General features: G+C 51.0%; 2 protein-coding genes across 2 annotated transcripts in view; one reads left to right on the plus strand and one right to left on the minus strand.

Annotated features, from left to right (window-relative positions):
* The window catches only part of Col4a1 (collagen type IV alpha 1 chain), a 127,574-nt gene extending 117,292 nt beyond the window's left edge, over nt 1–10,282 (minus strand). Inside the window, exon 1 of the mRNA XM_078016335.1 lies at nt 10,053–10,282. Coding sequence (XP_077872461.1) covers nt 10,053–10,136 — 84 coding nt within the window. The 5' untranslated portion in view covers nt 10,137–10,282. The remainder of the gene's footprint in view (nt 1–10,052) is intronic.
* Nucleotides 10,283–10,408: 126 nt separating this feature from the next.
* The window catches only part of Col4a2 (collagen type IV alpha 2 chain), a 146,207-nt gene continuing 130,565 nt past the window's right edge, over nt 10,409–26,050 (plus strand). Inside the window, exons 1-3 of the mRNA XM_005316988.5 lie at nt 10,409–10,635; nt 10,951–11,038; nt 11,159–11,213. Coding sequence (XP_005317045.2) covers nt 10,995–11,038; nt 11,159–11,213 — 99 coding nt within the window. The 5' untranslated portion in view covers nt 10,409–10,635; nt 10,951–10,994. The remainder of the gene's footprint in view (nt 10,636–10,950; nt 11,039–11,158; nt 11,214–26,050) is intronic.

The following is a 26,050-nucleotide window of genomic DNA, read 5'->3' on the forward strand; positions in this document are numbered from 1 at the left end:
CCAGGAGGAAAGACTCCAGGGTTCCTCAACTGTGACCTGTCACACAGGCCACCCTCAGGAAGACCTCTACAGGAGATGCCACCTTCTGCCTAGCTGTCAAACACAGACCAAGATATGGCAGCGGTGCTGCCACTAGGGGCAGGAAAGCCAAGGTCCCCGCATTTCCATCTGCTTTTTTTATTGGGGGGGGGGGCACAGGGGGAACCCAGGGCTCCACGCAGGCCAGGCGCAGGCTGTGGAGGACTTTACCACTAACCAGGGAGCCACATCCCCGCCCCCAGTTTGCTGTATTGGTTTTATTTTCACCATGGATCAAAGCCCAGTTTTCCATCCTGGAATACTTTGGGGACAGAACTCAAAAATTATGCCATAAAAACTTTCAATTGGGCTGGGGATGTGGCTCAATCGGTAGTGTGCTCGCCTGGCATGCGCGGGGCGCTGGGTTCAATCCTCAGCACCACATACAAATAAAAAAAATAAAGATGTTTTGTCCACCGAAAACTAAAAAATAAATATTAAAAAAAAAACACTCTCTCTCTCTCTCTTTAAAAAAACAAAAACAAACAAAAAACTTTCAATTGTGTGTGTGAATACCATTATGATCTCATTATTTAATCAGTTACCAGAGAAGCTTTTCTTGTTTAAAAGCATGGAGTGGTGATAAAAATAATAATAAAAATTTTTCAGTCTTCCTAGTTTAACTTACATGTGAAAATCAAAGCTAGGACCGTGAATTCAGAAATGACAGTGACACGGAGGCCATGTAAAAGTTTCACCAGCATCACCACCGTGTGCTGCCTTGGCAGCAATTCTGTCACGAAATGCATTATCACCTCTGTTTTACAGATGGATAAACTGAGGCACGGGCTGGTTAAGAAGGTGGTCAAACTTCACTTGCTGGTAAATCAAGAATTAACCCCATCTCCTCTGGCTCCAGAGTTTACAATTGAATGATCCTCTTTCTAGATTCTGAAACCTAACTGAAAAACTTCTGGGGTCAAAAGAAAATAGCTCAAGTGTCACTTTGTCAACACAGCATAACATCTATCAGTCCATTATTAAAATCATTCTGACTTTAACTTGGGCATTTATCCAAATTCAAAGTACAAGAGCCATTCCACCCACCTGCACATTTTCCAACCCAGAAGGAAGGTCGACACACATACTGGACAAATTTTAAATGCCAGAAGATTCTGAGCTCGAAGCCCATTCCCTTGCATTGGTGTTTTTAGCAATTCTTAGCCTTAGTTGTTTTATTTTCACTGATGGAAGAAGGTGGGGGCCTTTGGTTACAAATTTGGCTGCTAGCATAAAACAATGCCCAAAGTTATGTATGTCATAAATGATTTAGTCAAGAGGAAAAAACACATATCTCACATTCACGGATGATAACCTCCATGAGAGAAGAGAAAAAACATCTAAAGTCAACAATAAATAATTTAAAATTATTATTTTGTTAAAGTATTAGGAGTCTGAATTCCAGAAAAAAAGAAATACAATCTAGCTATTTTCAAGCATCTGGGAAAGGAAAATCTAATTATTATCAAGGCACCTAATGGCTATTTGGTCAGACTTGCTTTAACAAATTGATAAAAACCAGCTGGTGCTTGCATGCTGTTTATATGCAAAAATATTTGTTAAAGATAAGCTCTGAATAAGGGACAAGTCAAGAAAACAGCCCAATTCATGTCCCACAAAACTAAAAAGGCCATCCCCTGCTTATCGGTGAATATTATCAATTATTATAACAATACATCTGATCCAGAACCGTGCTATGGACAGTATTTTCCCCACCCTGACCCACTTTCCTACTCTGGCAACATTATCTTAATTTTATAAACCATTTCCTGACCAAAATTTAGAGTTACTTTAAACCACTAACCCCAAATGGTCTTTAATCTCCAGGAAATGGATTTGGTGTCATGAGACAAAGCAGAAATTTCTCAAGGGGGAGCAGAGGGGCAGAGGCTGAGGTGGTGGGGTGGGTGCCGTGGCTCTGCCCTTGGCCAGTCTCCACCCCAGACGCCCTGAGCCAACCTCAGCAGGGGCCAGCCCCTGAAGCCACGGCCCCTGCGGAGGGCAGAACCCAGACTTGAGGTAGAGGGGGCATGAGAAACCACACTGCCCTTTCCTGATGAGGAGGAAGGCTCCAGGGAACCAGGACAAATTACCTGCCCAGCGTCCACTTCTGGACACACCACGTGTGGGCTTCTGAGACTTCTTCCCTCCTTCAACCCCCCACCAGCGCACCCCACAGCTAGAACTGGAATTGTTGGCAATAGCAATGGCAGTAGAGAAACTGAGGCTTAAGGGTCATTGAACCTGCAACACGTGGCCTCAACTGGAGGGCAAGCCAGGGCCCCGGAAGGATGGCTGCCTCCAAGTGGGGCTGTGCACTGCCACCCAGGTGAAGTGGTGAGACAGCAGGACCTGTGGCCTCCAGACCAGCAGCACCAGCATGCCCTAGCAGATGCAGACTCTCAGGTGCACCCCAGGCCCCTGGAGCTGTGTGCCAAGCCCTGGGTGTGCTGTGCTCCTCCGGTGGCCGACGCCAGCCCCAGGTACCTCAATAATACCATCACTCTGCTGTTGATTTCTCAGGGGTCGCTTTTCACATAACAGAATAGTGTCCAGCACAAGGCAAGCACTTTACAAAAGCTTTACAAACATTAACACCTTTGCTCCTCCTAAACAGCATCACGTACCTCACACACGAGGAGGCCAGGGCCAGTCACCTTGTGCAGGCAAGCATGTCCTTGGACCCTCCTCCAGGTGTGTCCACAGGCTGCCATTGTCCTTCCAAAAATGCAAGTGTGCATCTGATCCTTTAATTCCCATCCTTAGAAAAATAGGATTTTCTGTTGTCTAACTAATCTTGGGTCCTTGGGATTAAGATGAACCCTCTCCTCTGACAAAACAATGGCCTCAAGTTAAGATCCCCAAGTTAAGTATTTTCCAAATGGACATTACAAAAAATGCACCGAACTATCAGTTCTGTGACCTTTTTACCTAATAAAACCTTGTGCATTTTAGTAATAATGATAATAATTCACCTTAAATCGAGTTCTAAAGCAAGAACAGTTTGATGCTAGCACATACGTTGCACTCAGCTCAGTAGTGATTCTGTGACATTAAACCTTTCAAAGTGCAACTCAAAAATTAAAGCGAATTAGGAAAAAAGAACTGCTTGTGTTTAAAAATGACATTTTAAAGCTGATGCTCTTGGATGATGTGCTCTTATTCTCAAAAATAAGTCACTGATTACATAAAAGGAGAATCATAAATTTTAAAATAAACTTTGATTTTTTTTATATTATAAAAATAATACAGCTACTTTATGAAGTACATCTAAAGCTCCAATAACCCAATCTTCTACCAATTAAATCATATATTATTTCTTTAAGAAAATAAAGAGAGCTGGGTTTTGGCTCAGTGGTAGAGCACTTGCCTAGGTATGAGGTACTGGGTTTGATCCTCAGCACCACATTAAATAAATAAAATAAAGGTATTGTGTCCATCTACAACTAAAAAAAAAATTTAAAGAAAATAAAAGAAAGAAAAAATACTGAAATAGTTATCCCCAGGCATATCTGTAACATGTTCTAACAGGAAACAAATACAGACCTACAACCTTCAAAATGTCCCATGTGCTAAAGGATGAGTGCCAGGGGTGCTCTTTCCTTCTGAAGTGAAGACAGAACTGGCCACCTGTCACCATCTCCCAATGTTCATCACCCCTAAGATGGGAGGCACTGCAGGCAAAAGTTTGTGGAAATAGCTTTTGATACATTGAGTTACAACTTGAAACACTGGGGTTTGCTTTAGGTACAGGAGTATCTTTATTTTCTAAAGTAGAAACTCGACAAAGATTTCAAATAATTTTAATCAAGTGTCAACTAGATATTGTGTCTCCAGATGTTCTGCTGAATTAGATGATGTTCATGCCACTCAGCTAACCTTTCCATGAGTGGGTAATAAACAGCTCATTGTGCATTTGATGACCTGGGAATAGAGCAACTGGTTCTTCCAACTCATAGCCAGTGTCTCTTGCTGTTACTTAAGAACAAGAAATGTCAAAAAATACACTTACAGGGCATGTAGGGGCTGTAGTTCAATGGCAGAGCACTCGCCTGGCACTTGCCAACTCTTCACTAAATAACCAAACTCGTTAAGACCACTGAGGCACTGGGTTCGATCCTCAGTACCACATGAAAAAAATGAATAAAATAAAGGCATGCTGTCCATCTACAACTACAAAAAAAAAAATTAAGAAATGAAAGCAATTCCAAAACTCTGAACAAAGAATAGAAGATAAGAAGGTTGATCACACCCCTTTGTCTGTTGATTCAACCAACAGATACATCAAAGCCCATGTCAGTAAGATATTTCTTTTGTCCTATTTGGACGTCTGCATATCTTCTACCTTACCACAAATCAAGTGAGCACAACTCAGATAACAAAGTGTTCTCATAGTGTGCATGCGATGGAAAACCAAACCTAGCAAAGTTTCTACAAAGAATATTACTAAGCCACGGAATAAACTATTTACAGAAAGAGCCCAGCACTGTGTATATTTCCAACTCATGTTTAGTCTGGGGTGAAATATCTGCTCCAAATTCTAATTTCAGGGGAAACACCTTCACTTGGCGTTATCCTCCCTGCATGCTCTGTTAATACCTCAGGGATGGGCGATGGAGCATAATTTCCATGAGCCAGCAGGCAGCTCCACCGGCTCCCCAGGGGATCCGATGCTAATGGGAGCAAAAACATCAGAACCAATTATGAGTAATTAATTCATGATCTCCTCCTATGGACCAGGCCCTCTCCCAGACACAGTCAGGGGGTTACAAAAAAAAATACGTCCACAAGTGTCTCGTAATTGGCAGGGGTGTCAGAACCAACCCACCTAAGACAAAGCCACACCAGCCACGTGGCAGCAGCAGCAACCAGCCTCTCCCCAGTGCCTGCTCACTCATGGGCAGAAGCCTGTTGCAATCCAGGGACATCGCCATCATCCACGTTCTGTGTATTAGGGACCCGAGGCTCAAAGAGCTTACACTGCTTCTGGGTGGCAGAGCAAGGGTTCAAATTTAAGCTGGATTTTTAAAATCCAGACACTTAATATTCTCCCTCACAAGCCTGATTTTAGAGGCAAGTGGTGAGGATGGTACAGAGATCTGCCCTTAGAGACTCAGGAGAATGCCAGCAAGACAAGAGAAAGGAGCGAGTACATCTAAAATCCAGTAACCAGGGAACAGGGAGAAAACAGTGGCTTCCATGGAGCACAGAGAATCCCTCCCGACAGTCACCAAAGTCACCTGTTGGGAGACATGAGCTGCTGGCCACACAATTAGATGGATCCTCATTAAGGAGGGAATGCAAAGCCAAGGTGGCCATGGTCAGGTCCAGGAAGCGCGGGCTGGATGTCTGCAGGAAGAACGTGCTGGAGAGGTGAGGCTGGGAGGGGGGCAGGCAGGAGGGCTGGTGGCGATCCAGGAGACCTGCAGGGGGCTCAGAGCCACGGGAAGAGAGGGCCAGGCGGCTCCTAGAAGCACCCTGGAAGTAGTGGGGGCTTCGTGACTGAGGAGACTTGGGGGTTGGAGAAGGGGGAACCTGGGCCTCCAGGAACAGCCACGGTCTCTGGGCTCAACATGAGGAAACAGAAGGTGCCGTGGACGACCAGGATCACAGGCGTGAGGTCGCCCACCTGGGTGAGAAGGCAGCTCTGAACACCTGGCTGAGTTTGTGATCAGGGCAGGACAGCCGAGGTGTAGTGTCCCTGGCAACAGGAAGACATCGTCCCACTGTGGATTCAGGAAGGCAGGTGGGTCACCTTCCCAGGGATGACAGGAATCTGGGGAGAGAATGTGGAGAACAAAGGCACACCCACTGCAGGGCTTAGGGAGAAAAAAGGTCACAGAGGAACAGAGAGAAAACTAGGATAGACTCCCTAGGAGAACAATGGAGGGAGCTCAGGATGGAACGGCCCCCTGTGTGCCCAACTGAGAAATATTAACCAGAGTAATGCCTGCAGCATTCAACACCTCAAAGAATTCCCAATGAAAACACACTCGGGGGTTTCTAATCCTTTGCATTGTATGCACAAGAACAGTAGGAATACGTCTTTCTATTGTTCCACAGCTACATTTTTTTTAGTGGCTGTTTAATAATAGCAGGAAGAACAATGCTCTAATGATATTATTTTAGGCATTCTATTGTTGCTTTTGCTTACTGTATCCCAAGAGCTCAAAATACCAAGCCTGTGAGAGACACTTTCATTAGGTTAATTGTTGTCCAGTCCTAATTCGCCCAAACAAAGGTTGTGATATTTTCCATTCTTGATGTCCACCCAGTATCTACAAGGATTTGTCTCATAGCATCATCTGTGGGCTCCATTTCTATGCAGAATATTTGCCAGCTCTTCACTAAGTAACCAAACTCGTTAAGGCCATCTTTACAGTTTCCAGAAATGTGCCGACATTCTTGTTAATGAATAATGCAGGGTTTTATGAATTCCCTCGCGTCCTTGCCCCAGTGAGGGGAGGTTTTCTGGGTCAGTTCCTACAGGCACTCCTGCCTGGAGTCAGTCATCCATATTTAACTTCCCCAATGCCCCTGCCCCCTGGAGAGAAGAGACAGACACGTGGGAGCTAGGCACTCCCTCATCTCACCCTTCTCTTGGACCTTGCCCTCCACTTCTCTCTGCCCCTCTGACATCAAAAGTCAGCCACCCAGATTGCTTACCATAGAAACAATGGCTTCTGGCATCTCTAAGTAGGGAATTTAAGGTCCTCATTCAATACAAAGACCCTTAGGCTTGAGAGGGGATAGGAAGAATAATGCCTTGTGCAAAGGATACACCATGATAGCACAGGCGAAAACAATATGCTGCTCCTACTTCTTCCACTTATTTCAGAGGTGGGCTGTCCTCCCGGAAGCCGCTGTGGACTCCCAAAGCTGGTACTCCTATGCTCTTGGTTTCCCTTGATCGTAGCCTTGACCAACCTGGATTCTATTTTTCAGTCTCTTTCTCAGTATTTCTCACCAGTATGTGGCTTTCATGGTGAAGAGACAGGGTGTCACTCCACACATGCATCTGGAACCCTGGGCAGAAGTCCAGCAGAGTTCCAGATGCCTGTGTGGAGTAAGGGAAGAATGGGTAGGTTTGTGAGAGGAAGGTGTAGGTCTTCCAGAGAAACTGAGACTTGGGATTCAAAGAGTCCCCCAATCACCTGCTTAATAAAAGCATGAAATTTAGGCTCTTCTTGTCCCTAAGCACACTCATTCTGCATACCTGTGATTAATCTGTAGCATCACTAGCCATGCAAGAGCCCAATCTGACAGACACGGGGCTGATGGACATTATCACTTCTGCTGGGGCTCCTAGGCCTCCCGTGCCTGGTCCCCTGCCACTTACAGAAAGCACAAGAGCTGGCGTGCTCCACACACTGCTGTTGGGACTCCTTGGAGGCCCAGCTCCTCCTCTCAGCCACATTCCCCTGGTCCACTCTTGCAGGGGAATCAAATCTCACTGGTTTGAGCTCTGGGTCACTGGGCCCCAGGAGTGCTGACTAACGGTCAGAGGGTGATAAGATTGCCAGGCAGCCACCAAGACACTTAGGGAAAGTTCACATTTCTGATTCCTAGAAATAATTTATTAAGATGGATCACCCAGAACCAGTCGGAAGGGAGGCTGGAGGCTGCAGAAGGGAGGCTCCTTCAACCCAGGACATCTGCATGACCAGAGCAGAGGTACTCATGGTCAGAACTATGGGGGCCTAAGCCCTATTCCTCCTCTCTTGCCTAAGAGAGAAAAAGAAGGGGAAAGAGTAGTGGGAGTGTACTGTGAGGTAAAATCAATAATTTGAAAATCCACCCACAAGTAAAGGAACAGTGTGATCACAGCACACAGGGTCAGATGCAGATCAAATAGTCTCTCACACAAGAAATTAGAGCACCCCTCAGCCTGGCACACAGTAGGTGCTGCAAATGCAAGCGAGGAGGGACTCAGACACCAAAGAAGCAGGAGATCCAAGCCAGAGGCATGTCTGCTGGCTTCTGAGTTAGGATGTGACAAATTCACACCATCTTTTCATTCAAATCATATTTTAAGTTATATTTTGCTTGGATTAATATAGACATTATTTCAACACTTTGGTGTATCTGATGGCTGTTTTTGTAAGGAGGTAAGTAAAATGTTATTGATGGCATGAAGAGGGAAATGGATTTTAAAACTGCAAGATATTATTTTTAAATGGATTTTCTTTTAAACGCTTGGGTTTATGATGATTCGCATGTTAATCACTTTTCTCTAATTCAGCCAGGAAAAATACAATGTAGTGGCCATACCTTGGAGGTTACCGGTGATGGGAACGACCACATGCAAGATTCCCTAAGACAGTCTATGATACCTTAAGGAATGAGCAAAGCTAAGGGCCAGGAATGTACTTAGCCGTTACAGAATATCTAAAGGGAAGTAAAATGATCCCAAACTCAACATTGAGTTTGATTTTTCAGGTAAGAAGAGGAGTTTGAGTGAGTGCTTCCTTCCTTTTAAGGTCCTAGCTGTCTAAAAGGCTAGCTCTCACAATCAGCTTTGCTTTGCTAACACTGTCAATCAGAAAATCTAAATCCAAACAGTGGTTCATATTTCCCAACAGAGAACATTCCCTGATTTTCCTTGCCATTGGGCCTACCAATCTTGTCTTAGAAGTGTTAAATCTGTTGGTCAATATTTCTAAACCAAAATAAAGGATTCTTGAGCCCACTCTTGAAGGTATTTTTGTCATCATTACAGAAGGGTGTTTAAACAGCTGGCTATGGCGCAGGGCGAGACCAGGAGCGGGAGAACAATCTGAAGTTAACTGCTGATGTAATCATAGAGCTCTCGGTATCCAATGAAGGAGCTGCCGGGGCAGAGGCAAGCTCACAGTTAAGAGACGCTGCATACATTTCCAGATTATTCTAGTATGGAACACTTAATAACTTAAACACAGTGGAGTTATTGAATATCATTCTCTCAAAAGAGAACTGAAATCTTAAAAGGACAAACCCAATGGCAAGCCTAAGAAAAGCTAAGACTAAAAAAAGTAAGTGTGAGAAATCTGGCAAGTAGCAAAAACCATTTTTAGTATTTGAGGGGAAAAAAATCAAAATGTGCTTAGAGGCCACACCTCTGGCCTCTGGGACTGCTGGGCTGTGACACTAACAGCTGAAGCTCTATTCTCTGGAGGGGAAGGGAAAAGGGAAAGAACAGCAGTGGGTCCAGAGCCTTACTGCAGATGGATCTCCAGAGCCTTTCTGGGCAAGCACATAACCAAAGGAAATGAAAACCAAGCAAACAATTTGTGCATGAAACAATGAGATGGAGTTTCACTTTAGTTTCACACTCAAATACAAATATGGTTATAGTTTTAAAACACACACTAATAGAAGGCGGCCAGTCCAGGATGGTACCCGGAGAGCCCATCTCGGTTCTCAGCGTGCCTTAAGTTACACAAAAGTCGTGGGAAAGCAAAGAGACAGCTGTTTCCAGGCAAGCGGCCCAGAGCTGGTCAGCCTCCACCACCAGTCTCCAAACAACCAGAAACACGCCCAAAGCGATTCAGAGCCCTACACATGTGTGGGGCTCTGAGCAGCGTGGGGTGCGCGTGTCCACCCTTCCAGCCAGCCCCCAACCCCCTCGAGCACCCAGGGCAGGTGAAGGCGGCCAGCCGCTGAACATCTCCGTGACACGGGTTCAAGTCCCGCTGGCTCCTGTACACCCTTACCCCGCCGAGGTGCGCACTAAGTTTCTGGTCCCTTCCAAAGGCCGGGAGAACTTCCCTAACTCTCCCGTACCCGGACCATAACAAAGGAGGCTCGGTGACGGATGCTCGATCGCAGCCCACAGGGATCACCAGCGGGACCGGCCCGAAGAGTGCACCTGGGTGTGCTATGCGCGACCCCTGAGGGGAGAGTGGGCGGCTGGCGCTGGTCTCCGGACAAAGGCCTCGCGGGGCGGCCGGGGCGCAGGGCGGGACGCTGGGGAGTGGAGCCGGCCGGGGACTCACCTTCGCAGCGGCCCGGCTGCGCTCCTCGTGGAGCAGAAGGGCGACCTGCAGCAGCAGCAGCCAGACGCCGAGCCGGGGCCCCATGGTGGCGCGCCCGGAGCGGCGAGAGGCGGCGGGGAGCGGCGGAGATCGGCGGCCGGGCGCGCGGGGGCCGCGGCGGGCAGCTCACTCTCGGAGGGCTGGGGTGTGAGCGCTGCGCACCGTCCCGGGCGCGGCGGCTCGGAGCGGAGACTTGCGCGCGGCCGCTCGAGCTCAATTTGTTGGCGCCGCCCCCTCCCCTAGGCAGGGCGCGGGCGGCGTCTCTAAGGGGAGGACCCTGCAGGGCGGGTGAGAGGCGGCGGGAGCGCGCAGCTCGGGAATTGCGCTTGCCGCGAATCGGGGCACCAGTGCTCCACACTCTGCACTCAGGGGCTCTAGCGCCCGGATCCCCTGAGCCTTGGGTCCGGGCCGAGGACCGCGAGCGGACGCCCGGGCCCCGGAGGCCAGCGCCCAGCGAGGCCAGCGGCGCTGGTGTTGTGCCGCGGCGGGCGCTTCTGGAGGGGCCAATGCGCGTAGGCAGCAGCCCCTGACGACCGAACCCGAGGTGAGAGCGACCCCCAGGCGGCATCGAGACCCAGGCCCCAGGGCGCAGACTCCGGGCTCCCAGCGGGCTGGAACCGCGCGCTCTTCTGCTTCGGGGTGGGAAGGCAGAGAGTCGGGGAACCGGAATCGCGCGCTGCCTGGCCAAGCGGGACCAGCCAGGGCCTACGGGGAAGGCCCCCCTTTTCATTCTTGTCGTGGGGCGGCCTCTGGTCACCCCTACAAGGAAGCCTGGGGCGCACCGGGGAGACTGAGACCCGCGGTGAGGATGCTCTGCCTCCCCACCCCTTCTCTAACCCGCTTTGTCTCTGGCCTTCAGACTAGAAGGGACTGAGCGGAGCCGAGAGAGGACAGATTGGGACCATGGGCCAAGAGCGGTGCGCGGCAGCTGGCCCTGCCTTGCGGCGGTAAGCGACATTCTGCCTACTCCCTCCGCCCGGGCGCAGGGGGCCCTTGCAGGTAACTTTCAGAAACTGACAAGTCGGGGCCCGCATTCACGTCACTCTTTCCCCCCCTCTCCTGTGCAGGTGGCTGCTGCTGGGGGCCTTGGCAGTGGGGTTCCTGGCCCAGAGCGTCTTGGCGGTAAGTACAGCTCGGCCTTGCGTTTGGATTTGCACGCCCGGGGGGATTAGGACACGCGAGTGGCCTTCCGAAAGGCAGCTCTTCTGCCCACCTGAGAGAGAGAGAGAGGGTGTGTTTGTTGGTTCCCAGTCCTGCAGCTGTGCATGGCAGGCGCGGCCTCTCGAGAGAGCTCATAATTAAAAACGTAGCCTAAGGCATGTCGTCCTTGCATTCAAGTCTTGAAGGAAAGCCTTGGCCTTAGAAGCCCGGGAAGAAAGTCAGTCACTTGGCCGTGAAACCGGCCCAGGGGAGGCGAAAAAAGTTACTGTGGAACGCTGCAGTTGGTGTCTAGGCCCTGCCATGGACAGAGGGCTTTTAGATGTTTAAATTCGAGGCTCTGGGGAAAATGGGCTGGGTGAGAAGACAACCCTGTCATGTCAACCATCCTGTTGGAACAATGGAAGAGAAACCCATCTTCCTCCTGAGGGGTGGTCTGGCCTGGGGTGAGCCACAGGTGGGAGCTGACAAGCCCTCCTGTCTGTGAGGGTTTCCTGGGCATAGCCCCCCACTCAAGGCAGCTCTGCCAATATTGTCATTGCACGTGGTTGGTTACATGATGGGGTTTTACACATTTAATTAAGCAGTAGCCACCACATTTATTTTGCTGTTACCATGCTAAAACAGCACAGATTTTGTGGCCTCTTCAGGAATAATAATGTGTAGAGGAGTGAAAATTGAGGACACTTGTTAGGTGTCTCTACCCCCCTCCATTTAGTGTGTGATGGAATAAATATCGACCAGTTACTCAGGTGAGGTCCCAACCAGAGCTAGCCCTGCTCTCCAGGGCTCCACTCTGCCTGGAGCACACAGTGGGCTAACTGTGTTGGTGGTTTTATCTAATTGTTATTGTCACATCTGTTTTACTGCTAAGGTTCTAAAGTCAGTGAATGAGGAAATCCACTGTCATGTAGAAAGAGACACTGGTTTAGGTTCAGGGCCCAGAGTAGGAAGGAAGCAGAGGAGCTTGGAGGTTTTACCCAGGGCTTACTACGCCAGAACGTTCTTAGAGCTTGGTCTGTCTCCTTCCTGTTCACAATCCTGACTTATGCAGAGCAGAACCTAGATATCAACCAAGCCCATTATTGAGGGTCCTTGTGCACGCATCACATAGTAGACTTGGCTCAGACTTATGGACCAAGGAATACACGCGTGCACGTGTTATGTGCATGTGCGTGCACATAAAGACACACACGCAGAGGAGTTTCTCAGAGAGTGCCAGACAGGGTTCAAGTGTGCACATTGGTGTGCTGACACCCAGGACCCTGACCCTAGAAACACCATTGGCCCATCCAGGTCTTCCTGCCTGAGGATGGTGAGTCCCAGGAATTCTTACTGGGGACCAATCCTAAATCTGGTGGAAACGGCTCCCTGTCTGGCAACTGATGCACCAAACATAGCTTGCCCTATGGGCCTCACCTTATAATTCATGCCTCAGTTTCCACCCTTTGCAGGAGTGAATGTCCCCATTTTGCCTTAGAGGCCAAGTGCCCTTCTGGCTGGAGTGCAGCTCCATGCCTCCCCCGTCCTGTCAGGTGCTATGAACTTACCCTCAGTCTCTTTGACCCTTGATCCTTGATTGGGACCAAAGGCACTTCCCAGAACTCCCCTTGGCCCCCACAGAGCAGAATCACCTGGAAAACCTTAGTAGAAAGTCTGATTCGGGTCCCCATCCCAGGTCCTCTGGTGGGACTTTGTGAGGTGAAGCCTGGAAGTCTACATTCCCACATTGTGCCAAAGTTCAGGAGCCATTGAGCTGGAGTATTGAGTTGAGAGCCAGTTGAGGTCACTTGCAATTTATTTCTTTTTCTTTTTTCTTTTTTTTTTTTTTTTTTTTTTTGGACTTTAGATTCTAAATCTACAAATAAAAATAAATATTTTAGTGATTTTCCTAGTGACACTAGCAATGTGCCGTTCAAAAGGCATGCAATTTGTTAAGTTCCACAAATCATCGATCTTCTGCTTACTTCTTATCGACCAGCTTTAATTGCTGTACTCATGAAATAAACTCCTTGATTCTGTGCTACATTCATTAAGTTCCTCTTAATTGTGGCAAACTCAGCTCCACCCCTGTTTGTTGGCCCAACTCAGGAATCCTGTCTCCTTGTTTGCCGTATCAGGACTCTTCCCAGGGGTGGGTCCATTCAAGGAAAGAGCTACAATTGTATCTTCAGAGCATTGTGCAAAAGCAGCTGAACAGTTAGTGAAAAGCCTAGGTAATTATTTAATGAGTGTTTTCTGAGTGCCAATTTGTGCACATTAATACATCAAAGCCTCCTCAGAAAGCATACCTGAAGTACGCAACTTATTACTATCATTTTGCAGTTGAGGGGTGGAAAAGGCATAAAATGTAAATAAATGCCCAGGAGTTTTCTCTTTTTAAGTGACTGAGGGGTTTGGAACCTGGCATTTGCCCACCACTGGAAACCTCCAGGATGCCAAGGCAGCAGTAAAAGTGCTCTTGACTTTGGGTCTTTAGGTCTCCCAGCTATGTAGGGGGTTTCTCCTTGGCCCTGACCTTGAACTAACATTGAAGCCCACACACTGATTCCTGGGAAGTGGAGTCTCCCTCTGCTGCTCTGAGAATTGAGAACACAGATCGAGGGAGAAAGGAATCAGCTCAGGACCCCGGGGTGGGCCCAGGTGCTGTGTGGACAACTTGGGCCACTAGCTGTTACCCATGTTGCCTTTTCTAGAGGCCCCCCTTCGCTTGAATGCAATGCCGCGGAGCCAAAGGCATGTGTAAGCACCCATCCTGAGGTGCAGAGAGGTGCTGACCCCAGCCGCCCCCAGGTGGGCTGCCAGGTACCGTCCCACCTGGGTCAGCTGCTGCTGGGTTATTGCCTAACACTCGGCTGGCTTCCGTGTCTTTGAATAACGGGGATATTCAGAACAGTGTTCCCCCTCAGAGGTTGTCATATGAGGGGGTGCATGTGAAGTGCTTTGGGGTGTCGTGCATGGCACAAGTGCCAGGAGGTGTCTGCTGGGTCTGATTGAGGGAAGATCCTTGAAGCCCAAACACAGTGCCTGGGAAAAGTAGGCTCCAAGGCTGCCTTGGCACAAGCTTGAGTTTCTAAAAAGCCTTTTAGGACCCCAAGCTCTTGAAAAAGTGCCTGACTCTGCTGCAGGCAGCTGCATGCTCCTGACCTTCATAGGGACGTAAAAGCTCTAGCTGCAGCCACACCGAGCATTGTTACTTATCTCAAGAGGCTGGCAGCAGCCTTGAAGATCTGAGGCCCAGTCCTGTGTGATTCTGGAAGAAGAGAATTCCAGAGAACAAAGGCATTCCCTGACATCAAATAACAGCAGGCTGGGCGGCCACTTAGTGACCTCAGCCTGGGGGACAGTCAGGGCAGGGAGTGGGGACAGTAACACAGGTTCTCATGGGTGTGCCTGTGTACCAGGAGACCCTGAAGCACCAGCACTGTGCCCCAGGAAGAGCAGGCTGCTTGGGCACCAGCCTGTGTTTCCAAGCAGCCCTCCAGAGCCAGGCCCTGGAAAACCCATCTGGCTCTGCTGCAGGCTGCCGTCCCTTTCCCTCCCTTCAGAGGCAGAAGCAGAGCAGCGAGGCCTCGAGTCCACTTTCTGGGGCCTCGGCAGAGGTGGGCTGAGAGGCTTCTGGAGCCTGGCTAAAGAGCAGAAGGACACTGCTTTCCTCCTTCCCAGAGCCCTGGTCTCATTGTGCAAAATCTGTGCCCTGAGAAGGAGAAAATCTTAAGTTCCCCCTTTTCTCCACGGAACGCCAACCCTATCTAGCCCTCTAGAGGCAGTGGAAGTAATTCTCCCTGGGTGGCTTGGATGACTTGGCCACAATAAATAACAGCAGGATTCGTCACCAGAATCCCACACTAGAGGTGGGGAGGAAGGATGTGCAGAAAGCAAAGGCAAGAGAAGAGACTCCAGGCGCTGTGCAGGGCTGTGTGCAGAACCAGAGAGAGAGCGTGCAGAGTTGAAGGGAGACGTTCTAGAACAGGAAACAAAGATCTCGCTAGAATAATACCAACCAAAGCACTGTCTGATGTGTGTCTGGGGAAAAGGAAAGGAAATGGGTGACTAGCTTAAATGGTGAAGGCAAGGGGACAGCAGGAGTGGGCAGCTGGGTAGTGAAGCCTCACTACCAGGAGCTTTTGCATCTGAAATGCTTTTGATGAGAGGATTTAGGGACAGCACCCAGTGGGGCCTCTGGCCTTCCAGGGCTGCTGTTTGTTGGCATTCACCCCACTGCTGAAGTGGCAGGGACCGTTTGGAACTGGCTTGGGCTAACTCACCTTGTGAACCAGCAGTCAGCACGGTGGGCCTGCCCTGCCTGGCTACTGACTGGCCATTTGTCCTCAGAATGAGGAACAGGCTGAGAAGGGAGGTTGAAGAGCTGAGTAGCAGGCATTGGCAGGAGCTCTCCAGGTGACCACATGCCCTGGGACAGAGCCGGCACTGCAGCCTGTGCCTGACCACCTCTCCATGGACCCTGCAGTTCCCAGAGGCTTGAGGGCAAGCGCCGTCTTAGGTGCGTCCTGGAACGAGGAGGGTTGCCCAGTGAGCATCTGAACTGCTCCAGCATGTGACCTAGAAGTGTCCTGCAGGAGGCCTTTTGTCTTCATGGTGTTGAGAAGCTTCTAGAATGTGTTAAATAAGTGGTACTTGACCAGTTGAAGAGAAAGGAAAGGCAGGGTTTTAGACAGCTGCCTTCTGCATTCCCCTTTAGTGGCCACTCCCTCAAGTCAACAGTGTCTTGGGACATGCAGCCCTTGGTTTTATTGACAGTGGGTTTCATTTTTATTATTCATGAAAGAAAATCGTGCCATCTCATCTTAAGGGGACTCCATGGGCTTCTCCAATCCTGTGCCTGTGGTCAGGGAGTGAATTTCAAAGGGAGTAGTAGTGGCCAGAGCTTCACCAGTGAACGCTGACCTCCCCACTGGATTCTAGGCCCCTGCTGGGGGCCCAGGCCATCTGCCACCCGTCAGACTCCTGCTCTGCACAGGCTCTGTGAAGGAGTGTGCCCTGCACTCAGTGAGGCTGGCTGCACGGACGCAGCAAGCTCTTTTGTGAGACCAGCTCTCCCAGGGCCCGGTGGTGTCCTGGAGCAGCTCTGGGACAGAAAGACTAGAAAGGCTGGCTGACGCTGAGGCCAGAGCTGGATGTGCCGATGTTAATGGCTCAATGCTGATGAGCATGCCAACCTCATGTGAGATGTTGACACCTCGTCTTGTCTGGGTGAAGAGTACACAGAACCTGCACTGTCCTTATCACTTTTCTACAGATCCAATTATTTCAGGTACGATAATCGTCTTTTAATTGTTCCTTAGAAGTCGTGAGCAGCCACACTTGGTGTGCACAGGCAGGTACGAAAGTGCTCAGAGAGGGCTGAGGAACAGGAAGTCTCCCACTAGTGAACAGCAGATGTACCAGCAAGAGGAAAATATTGTTCCCATTCTTTTCTCAAGTAAACAGAAGTCACTGTTTCCTGAAAATATGGAAGAGGTAGTTTGCCCCCTGCCCAGGAGGCAAGCTTTACGAGGAGAGGAGGAAAGCACGCACGTTCACGTCTCCTGGTCACCCTCCCCCTCCTAGGAGGCCCCCAAGGGGGGTGCTGTTGCCCACCCTTCCTGGCAGGGGTGGTGTTATCTCTCTGTCCTGTTTCCTGGCAATAACTAGAAAGGAGATTCCACAGTTCTTGGAATCTCCAGTGATAACGTCCTTTTGTATGCTAAAGAGTTGGCTGATGGCTGGCCCCCATAGGTAGCTGCAGATGAGACCTGGTCACCAGAAAGGCCAAGACAAGGTTAGAGTCCAACCTCTGGACAGGGGACAGGGACTGGAAATTAACTGATCACTAATGACCAAAGCTACATATTGGAGCTTCCATTAAAAACTCACAAATACTGGGTTTGGCGAGCTTCCACACACATGGAGGCTCCCGGAGGTGGCGCCAGAGAGGGTGTGGACGCTCGGGCCTTTCTTCCCCCAGACCTGGCTCTGGCTCCTCACCTGTGTCCTGTGTAGGAAGCCAGCACATGGAGTGTTCCCCCAGATCTGTGAGTCATGCTAACAAGTTATTCCAACTCAGAGAAGGGTCAGGGAACCCCACCCTAGAGCCCTGCCACGGGTCAGAAGCACAGGTGACTGGCACCTGAGCAGAGCCACCATGGACGGGGCCTCAGCCTGCTCCAGCTCCAGGTAATCGGCGTCAGATGGAACCGGAGGGCACACAGCTTAACGGCTCGCTCGGCTCCTGGGGAGACCCCCACACACCTGAGTCACATTCAGTTCTGAGTAGAGTAGGAAAAAGAAGTGGTAGAGCTGGGGGACGGGGTGCTGCTCCGTTGCTTCCTGAGCCTGACAGGAGGAGGCTGGCCTGATGGCAGGGCTGCAGGAAGGACACAGGCCCTCGGCAGTTGCCTGTTGCTGCTCACACCTCTGGCCTTTAGTGTCCGGTGCAGAATAGGAGAGCCCCACCCCGCCTTCCCACATGCAGTGACGACGTTGCTAGTTAGAGGGTGGTCTGCCCGGGAGCCCACCTCCCTAAGCCCCACCACAAGCCCCCGTGTCCCACAGGACACCACTGTGGTGAGATTGGAGGCAGCAGCCTCCCAGCGGCCTCAGCCCTGCTTCAGGTAGGGGCTGGAAAAAGGGGCCAGGAACAAGAATGACCCCCGGCCAGGGGCTATCACCTGGCACATTAGCCTGCCACCACCCTGCCACTGATAACCAGATGCGAAGCGGGCAGGGGCCACCTCTGCACCAGCCTGCCAGACCAGTCCTGTGCATTGGCATCCGCACTCCTGCTCAGCCCCTGGGGACCAAGGACATCCTGTCCCCTTGCTCTCAGCACCCACATGGCAGAGGTCAGTATGCCTGGGCCCACCCTGGACCCAGCTGGAATCAGGCCCCTTGAAGAGTTAATTGATGTGCACCCCCAGCTGACAGGACTTAACAGCATCGTTAGAGACCCAGGTTTAGAATCATCACTCACACACCCTGCAGATGCTGGCCACGTCTCCACCCATAGTCCCCCTTTTGGTGCAGAAGCGCCTCCCTCGGCCGCAGCTGCTGTTACGCCGTCGAGTGCAGGCTCCACACACCACTCCAGAGCTGACCCAGGGCCACTCTCGAGGCCTGAGCCATGGGGGCCTCAATAAACTGATGGTTAGGAAATGACTGAGGATGTAATTGACAGTGTTCAAACAAACCTTTTAAATGAGGGATATGGTCCTAGAAAATTGGAAAATTAATAACAAACTAGGTTTCTTAAAAAGTATTTTTATCATTTTTTTTTCTTTTTTCCAAATTAAGTGCTATCCCCCGTGGATGGCAGTGGCTGTACTTAGTGATAAGGGAGCATGGGGCTGCCTGGAGAAGATTTGAATTTTTTCCTAGGGATTGTTTCCACTCCACCCTTAAAATTCCTATTTTGATGCTTTGGCCCAGGTCAGTAATCTCTCATGTGGGAATTACAGAAGAATTTGGGGTTTTGAGTTATGTGGACTGATTATCTGGTACCTGGTAGAAATTGCAGAGCAGGGTGTCTCCCGTACGTGGGGCGTGTTGAGATCCCTTATTGCCTGTGGAGCAGCAGGCCCTGTGAGAACCAAGCACAGGCTGGACATGGCCAAAACCGTGTGCCCCACGAGCTTCCACGGCTCTGCCTGTCCCTTAGGTGACAGTGCCTATTAGCAGTGAGCATGCAGTCATCTCAAACACATCAGGAAGAGCAGCGTGAGACTTCGTGGGTCCAGTCAGGGACCTGTGGGCTGGGACCCCTTCCTCCGTGGTCCTCAGCCCCCAGGAGTGCTGGCCCCCGAGGGAGACAAGGAAGGAAGCCCGTGGAGAGTCCTGGGACTGCTGGGACCTAACAGTGATCCCCGGAGGCCCTCCCAGTGTCCCTTGGGAGAAGCATGGCAGCACCCCTTGCTGAGCACCCAGGTGCCAGGACTCACTGAGGGTGGACTGAGGCAGAACAGGCAGGGCCATTGGCAGGGAGCATAGAACCAAGCAGAGCATAAAACCCAGAACTCCTCCAGTCTATCATTCTGCTCTGCACCACTGTGCCAGGGTGGTAGGTCCCCTGTGGAGGGCATGGAAGGTCACGTCGCCTCACGATGCAGCACGGTGGTGAAGGACAGAGGATTTAGACTAGAGGTGTCCTGGGTTTCACACTCAGCTTGGCTCCTACGTTCCTGCCAAAAGCCCTGCCTGTAGAGGTTGGTGTGAGATGATAAGTTGAAACGGAAGAGAGCACACCCTGGCCACGTGCACACACACATGCATACATGCACCACACATGCATACATGCACACCTGTGTACACAAACATGCACGCACGTGGACGGGCCTCCTCTTTTCCCACCCCAGGTGCTGAGGCAGAAGAACGGCCCAGGCAGCATCAGACACCTGAGCATTTTTAGGGTCCTTTGGCTGGAAGGCCAGAGCCAGGGGGGTGTGGCTGACTGAGCAGCCTCATGAGCTCTGACAAACAGACTGAAGAGGCAGTGTCAGGAGAGGCCCGAGAATGGCCAAGGAGTCCATGGGAATGGTCTGGGCGGGGGCGGGGGGCCCACAGCAGAAGCCAGAGTCCTGTGGACACAACCAGCCTCACTCTCCAGGCCCTGTTTGAAATTCGGGGGCAGACAGCAGATTCGCCCAGCTGCAAAGGGGTGAAGGATGTGCCAGCGCAGCACTGTGTCAGAGCAGAGGGAGGCTCTGGAAGGTTCTGCCAGTCACATTTAGAGAGAGGGTGTCACCAAAACCCCGTGGGGAATGAGAGGCCTGCCTAAACTATCTCCGCTGGACAGGAGGCCCTGGGGACAGTGTGGAGGCGCTGCACCCCTTCTTTCCTGGGCCCATGCCAGCTCCAACGCTGACATCTGCTTTCACTGTCCTGTGGCCGGCGTGCTCACTGAAGCTGCCCGTGAGCCACAGGTGGGCAGCTGTGGCCTACCAAAGGGTCAGAGTGCCCCTCGCTTCCTGAGCATCCTGGACTAGCGACTGGGTCACCAGTTCTATGTCATGAGCTCATTCACATGAAACTCAATAAATGAACACCTTGATTCTCTAGGAATAGTGTCCACGCACACATTACGCACATCCGTCCTCCTGTGGCCACACGTCCAGGCCAGGGAGTGAGGACAGAGGGAGAGGTGCAGTTGGAACGTGTCGTCGGGGGTCCCCCACCGTAAGATAGCCCTCGAGGTTCCTGGAGGAGGCCGCGTCGCCTCCCTTCAGTTCTGGGTGGACTTTCTGTGAGCTGGTTTCACCGGTGGTTGTGCTCATCAGTGAACACTGGTGCTGAGGGACCCCAGAAGTGCCACACCATGGCACAGGTTCTTAGGATCAGGCCAGCGTGGGTCTGGTGTGGGACCTGCCCCAGCTCTTTCCTGGCTGATGATATTGGTTGACTCACTCAATCAATTTTTTAGATTTTTGATAGGTTTCTAAGACCAAAGTAAACTAGTTGTCACTGCCTGAGCGTGCCCTGAGGATGAGGGGAGGGAGCTGGCAGTGGGGCTTTAGTGACCTCGGCAGGTGGTGCCTGGCAAAGGTGAGCTAAAGGCTGCTTGGCTTAGGTTTTTTGGTTTTTGATCAATATGGGTCTTCATCCTTAAGACATCCAAACTTGAAGTCCCAGAGTTATGAGGACTGGGAGAGAGCAATGTCTCAGCCAGGCTGCCAGGACGGGCACAGGGACAGAGGCTGCAGCAGGACCTGAGACCTGACTGGGACAGGGGTGCCTGTCATCTAGGCTCTTGGTGCCCTCGTGACGCCTGGAAGATCACACTGTAGTGACCAGGAGCTGAGCCCTGCGTATGGGCTCCCTGTGAAGCAGCTCCCATGGCGAGAAGCGGCTCAGATGGCGAGAAGCGCAGAGGTGCACTTCCTATAAGTTGAAGAAATGTCAGCAAAGGAGACAGTTGGTATTTTAATGAAAATTAAGATAGAACTAAATTAGTTGCAGAACAAATGGAGAGGCTTATAAACAAAGAATGTCTTATTGAACAGTGCGAGGGAAGGTCTGGGTTTGGCACGTGACATGAGAAGGAGCGTGCAGTCCCAGGGCGAGGTTCTCTGGAGAGGGCAGGAGGATTCCCTCCACCCCACTTCCTAACAGGCTCTGCTCTGGGACCACAGTCCTGCTCTTTTCTGTTGTCCACAGTGAGAACTGGTCGTTCCCAGGTGAGCGGGGCCATGGGGGGAGGTGGCAGCTGGCCAGGGAGGAAACACCTCCTTCCCCTGCTTCCTTACTTGGTGATTCTCCTCCTCGTCGCCACCGGCCAAGTCATAACCGAGTAAGGACCTGAGATATTCTCCTTTCCTGTCTGAAAACCACCTTCCTTCCCCTGGGCCCACCAGGTTCCGGCTGCTCCCTCCCCGCTCCTCCTGAGACAGTCTGAGCTCAGACAGGATTTCCTCCTCTTAGTCACCTTATTGTCCAGTCTTCTCCTTCCCCCTGCAAAACAAGGAATGTTAAGGGCAAAGGGTCCAAGGCTTCCTGTCCTCTGGATGAGTAAACCCCCTGCCAGTCTGTGGGGACCTCCGTTTTTACATCAGGGTGCCAGGGGACTGGAAAATCTGTGCATTTTAGTTAGGTCATGACCCGCAGTGCGCTTCCAACAGTCCGTCATGGCCGTTGCTAATTTGCAGCTGCTCACCTGAAGTTCTGGTTCTCTATCGATGCCAGATGCAGCCATGATCTGGCAGAAGTCCCACCCACCCACTGGGTAAGGTGGACATGGCAGATTGGGGGCCGTAGCTCCACGTCCGTCCTAGGTGGCCCGGCTGCAGGCACCACCAGAACTCCTGCCGCATGGTGTGCCTTGCCTCTCATTGAGGCCCTGTTTTGCAACTGTGGTGATTTCTTCTCTCTCCCACAAGCAGTTTGTTATCTGCATCTCACCTGGTTGGAATTTAATGTTCTGGAAATAAGTGAGTTGTTTCACTCTGGAGGGGGAAGGAAGTAAGATTAGTCATGCTGGCTCTTGATTTTTTTTTTTAATCCAAAAATTCTTTACTTAAGAAGTACACACAATTAAGAATAGGATCGAATCCTGTCCAAGAGTTCTAGGATGAGGAGCAGGCTGGACGGCACTGATTTTTCGTTAACTGGGAAGTCTGGTTCCCTTGAACAGATTCTCCCCCTGCAGTTGTCTGCTACTTTGTATATAAGCAAGAGAACAAAGCCTGAGAAGTACCTCGGAAGATAGCAAGTTTATTTAAAGGGGGAGAAAGATAGGTAAATGATGGATGGGTAGAATTCAGTTTGTAAGATGGCTTTTCCTCCTTTGTATAGCACATTTCAATCTGTTCTCCCAGATTTCTGGTTCTTCAGTGGACAAGACAAGAGACCAAGGCACTGGCCAGTATTCCTGCCTTCTCCCTGGTCCTTTGTCCTCACTGAATTTCATTAACTGAGTTTCTAAGTATAAGCACAGACAAAAAGGCAGGTTTCATGATTCCTTACATTTTAAAAAATCACGTTAGATCATTATTCTTTCTGAAATTTCACATGTTTAAAATTGGTGCAGCCAGGTGCAATGGCACCTACCTGTAATCCCAACAATGCTAGAGAGGCAGGAGAATCCAAGTTCAAAGCCAGCCTCAGCAACTTAGTGAGGCTTTACACAACTTAGCCAGACCCTCTCCAAAAATAAAAAAATGAAAGGAATCTAGCATGTGGGTCAGTGGTTGAGTACTCCTGGGTACAATCCCTGGTACCAAATATATATATATATGCAGAGTGAACTCTTGGTGCCTGATTCCTATGCCTCAACCATTATAGATGCCCTTTGTAAATTAATGACTGAAAATGCCTGCATCACACCCCTTAGGATTTCCTGTATGTATACAGTGCAAACCTGGATTGATTTTTTTAGATTTTTTTATTTGCTCTAATTAGTTATACATGACAGTAGGATGCATTTTGATACATCATACATAAATGGAGCATAACTTCCCACTTTTCTGGTTGTACATGATGTAGGTTGGTTCTTTTATACTCTTTTCATCATAAAATTAACCGTCTCGTTCATTTTAAGCCTTTGGCTCACTGGCGTCAGGCACCTCACACTAATGTGCAACGGTCACTGGTGTGTCCAGAGCCTTCTCACCTTCTCAGAGAGAAACTCCACATACCTGGTAAACCACCGTCCCTTTCCTCCCACCCCAGCTCCAGAACCTGCTCTGCTTTCTGTCCCTGTGGATTGAACTCCACTAGGGCTGAGCAGGATTCTATTCCAGTGGGATCATACAGTATTGTGCTTTAGACTAGGGCACTGGGCAGGAGTCCTTAAGGCCTTCCTTGGCGAACCATGTGTGGAATTTCCCTTTTAAGGCTGAATAATATTCCTATGATTCTTAAGGTTACTTTTAAGCTTAAACTTGTTTTCCTGCCCAAGAGGTTGTACATGGTGAATGTTGGGGATTTTAAAAAGGGAAAAAACTGGTTTCCTGATCAGCTGAAGGTGGAGGTCTTCCTGAGTCAGGCCAGCAGCTTGAGCCTCTGGACCTGAGTCTTGGGGCCTCTGGTACCTATGAAGCTCTTTCTGCTGAGGAGGTTCACGTGGGGCCTGCTGAGTTTGGTCACCTCCTGGACTAGCAAGGCAGCCATCCAGGAAGGAGCTGCAAGTCCAGTGAGAGGCCATGAGTGAGGACGGGACTGGGCGTACGGGTGCAGGCATCGGAGACCCAGAGCTGTTCCTGCATGTGCTGGAGACGAGTCTGAACCCTCAGTCCACCCTGCTGCTGGACCTTCATGGTCTAGGAGGAGTGAGTGGACAGGGGAATTGGGCTGCTCCCATCCTGCAGAAGCCTGCACTGACCCTAGGGACCCACAGTGCCTTGGGATGGTGTTAGCAGGGTGGCCTGCAGCCACACCCCAGGCCTGGACTCCAGTGCTCCCACCAGTGAGGCTTTGGTTGTGCCCTCTGAGACAGGGCCTTGCCACAGATGGCCTGGAGGTGAGGGGAGAGCCAGCGGAAGCTCCAGCGGGGTCAGACGTCCTGATGGCCTCCCTGAGCGCCTGACTGCCTCGCGGTTCGCTTGCTTTTCGACATTATCCAGGCTCACTGTGACTCATTTTTCTGCGTGTTTGAGGCTAGGACTTAAATGAGTGAGTGCAGGGAGCTGCAGGCTGCCCAAGGACACCGGTCTCGGACAGGGAAGGCTGGCAGGAGTGTCTCAGCGCTGGCTTCTCTCAGTGCTGCTGTGACGGGAGGGCAGGCAGAAGGAGGAGGCTTTCCCTGCCTCCTGAGCCCGAGCACGGGCCCCAGAGCAGGGGCCAGGCCAGGGCCAGGCAGGCACCCAGTGTCCTCTTGTGTCTGGTGGGACAGCTGTGGTCTGGGTGGTATGATGGACTGGAGGTGGTAGGGGAAGAGGGGGGAGAGGACGAGTCCTGGGCAAAACCAAAGTCAGTGTTTTGAGACTTTTTGTTCAAAATCACAGCACATATCACTGTGTTCAGTGCCAAAGGCACATCCCTCAAGAATGTGCACTTAGAGTCAACCAGAGATGAGGGCTTCTCTCATTGGTTCCGCTTGGCTTGAGTTGCCATGTTGAAAACTACTGGGGTAGACACACATTGGCTTATCTGCACAAACTAATGCAAAATGTGCTTCAGCTGCAGGACAGAGTGCCAGACTATTTCAGTTTAATAGCCTGCATTATTTTCCTTGAGCTCCAAACCCAAAGGGAAGCAGGCACTTGGCCAGTGAGCCAGCTCCGGCTGATCTGAGCTTTCTTCAGGGCAGCAGAGGTCCACCGTTGGCCTCCTTTGTGCTTCTGGAAACAGCCTCATGGTCGTCGGGGGTAACTGAGGGTCCAACCCTGCAGTGGGAGACAACTGGACTGACTTTCCTGGAGACCTGTTCTAAGGAGCCCAGACACGGAGGCCATGAAGGGGGGAGCTTGCCCAGGCAGTGCCTTCGACCTTCCAGTGCAGTCCCCTACCAGGAGAGACCTGAGTCCAGGCAGTCCCCTACCAGGAGAGAGCTGAGTCCACAGGGCGGTGATGTCTGTTCGCCTGGTTGCATGGAAAAGCAAGCTGGGCTGAGTCCTCAGTCCTGGCTGGAGGCCACAGAGGGGCTGGGTGGTGCTGGCGACCCTGCATTTCTGATGCCCGCCCACTGGTGATGGGGATGCTGCCAGCCCCTGACCATGGAGCACAGTGTGGGCAGCAGGCTCCAAGCACTGTCTCCGAGGGCCATTTCGGCCTGGGCTCACGGCTCCCCTGGGCTGTGTCCCCCGAGAGCTCTGGGAAGCATGCGGCTCCCTTGCTTTCAGGCTGGGTGGGCGGCTCCTGGCTGCGAGGGCAGTTTCATCAGCTGTTCTTGGGGGTTCAAGGCCTTCCTGACTTTGCAAAGCATCTAATCTTTTGGTGTGTGTCCTGGCCTGGGGGTGTCATGCCAAGAACACGTGTGACCTGAGCCCGGAGCAGACTGCTGGTTGGTGGGGGACCCTCTCACTTCGTGAAACCACACTGACTTCTGTAATATGAGTTGTCTTGTCCTGTCAACCTGAGCCTGTGGTTTCAACAAAACTTTTGGCCAAATGTGTAGATCACAGTCAGAAATCAACACACATCACACATGTGACCGACCTGGCTTGACATAACCAGCTCCCAAGGTGGCGGTCACTGTCACTCCCTCTCCACCCAGTACCACCTGAACCTGGGCCTGCCTCCTCCCCGGCCTGCTCTCCAGTAGCCCAGGGCCTGGCCTCACTCCTTCCTGGAGCTCAGAGCCGAACTCTTCAGCACAGAGATGCGACCTTTGGTCTCCAGCCGGTTGCAGGCCCTGGGGGTCTCTCAACTAG

The sequence above is a fragment of the Ictidomys tridecemlineatus genome, chromosome 6 (assembly GCF_052094955.1).
Source record: "Ictidomys tridecemlineatus isolate mIctTri1 chromosome 6, mIctTri1.hap1, whole genome shotgun sequence".
NCBI lineage: Eukaryota > Metazoa > Chordata > Mammalia > Rodentia > Sciuridae > Ictidomys > Ictidomys tridecemlineatus.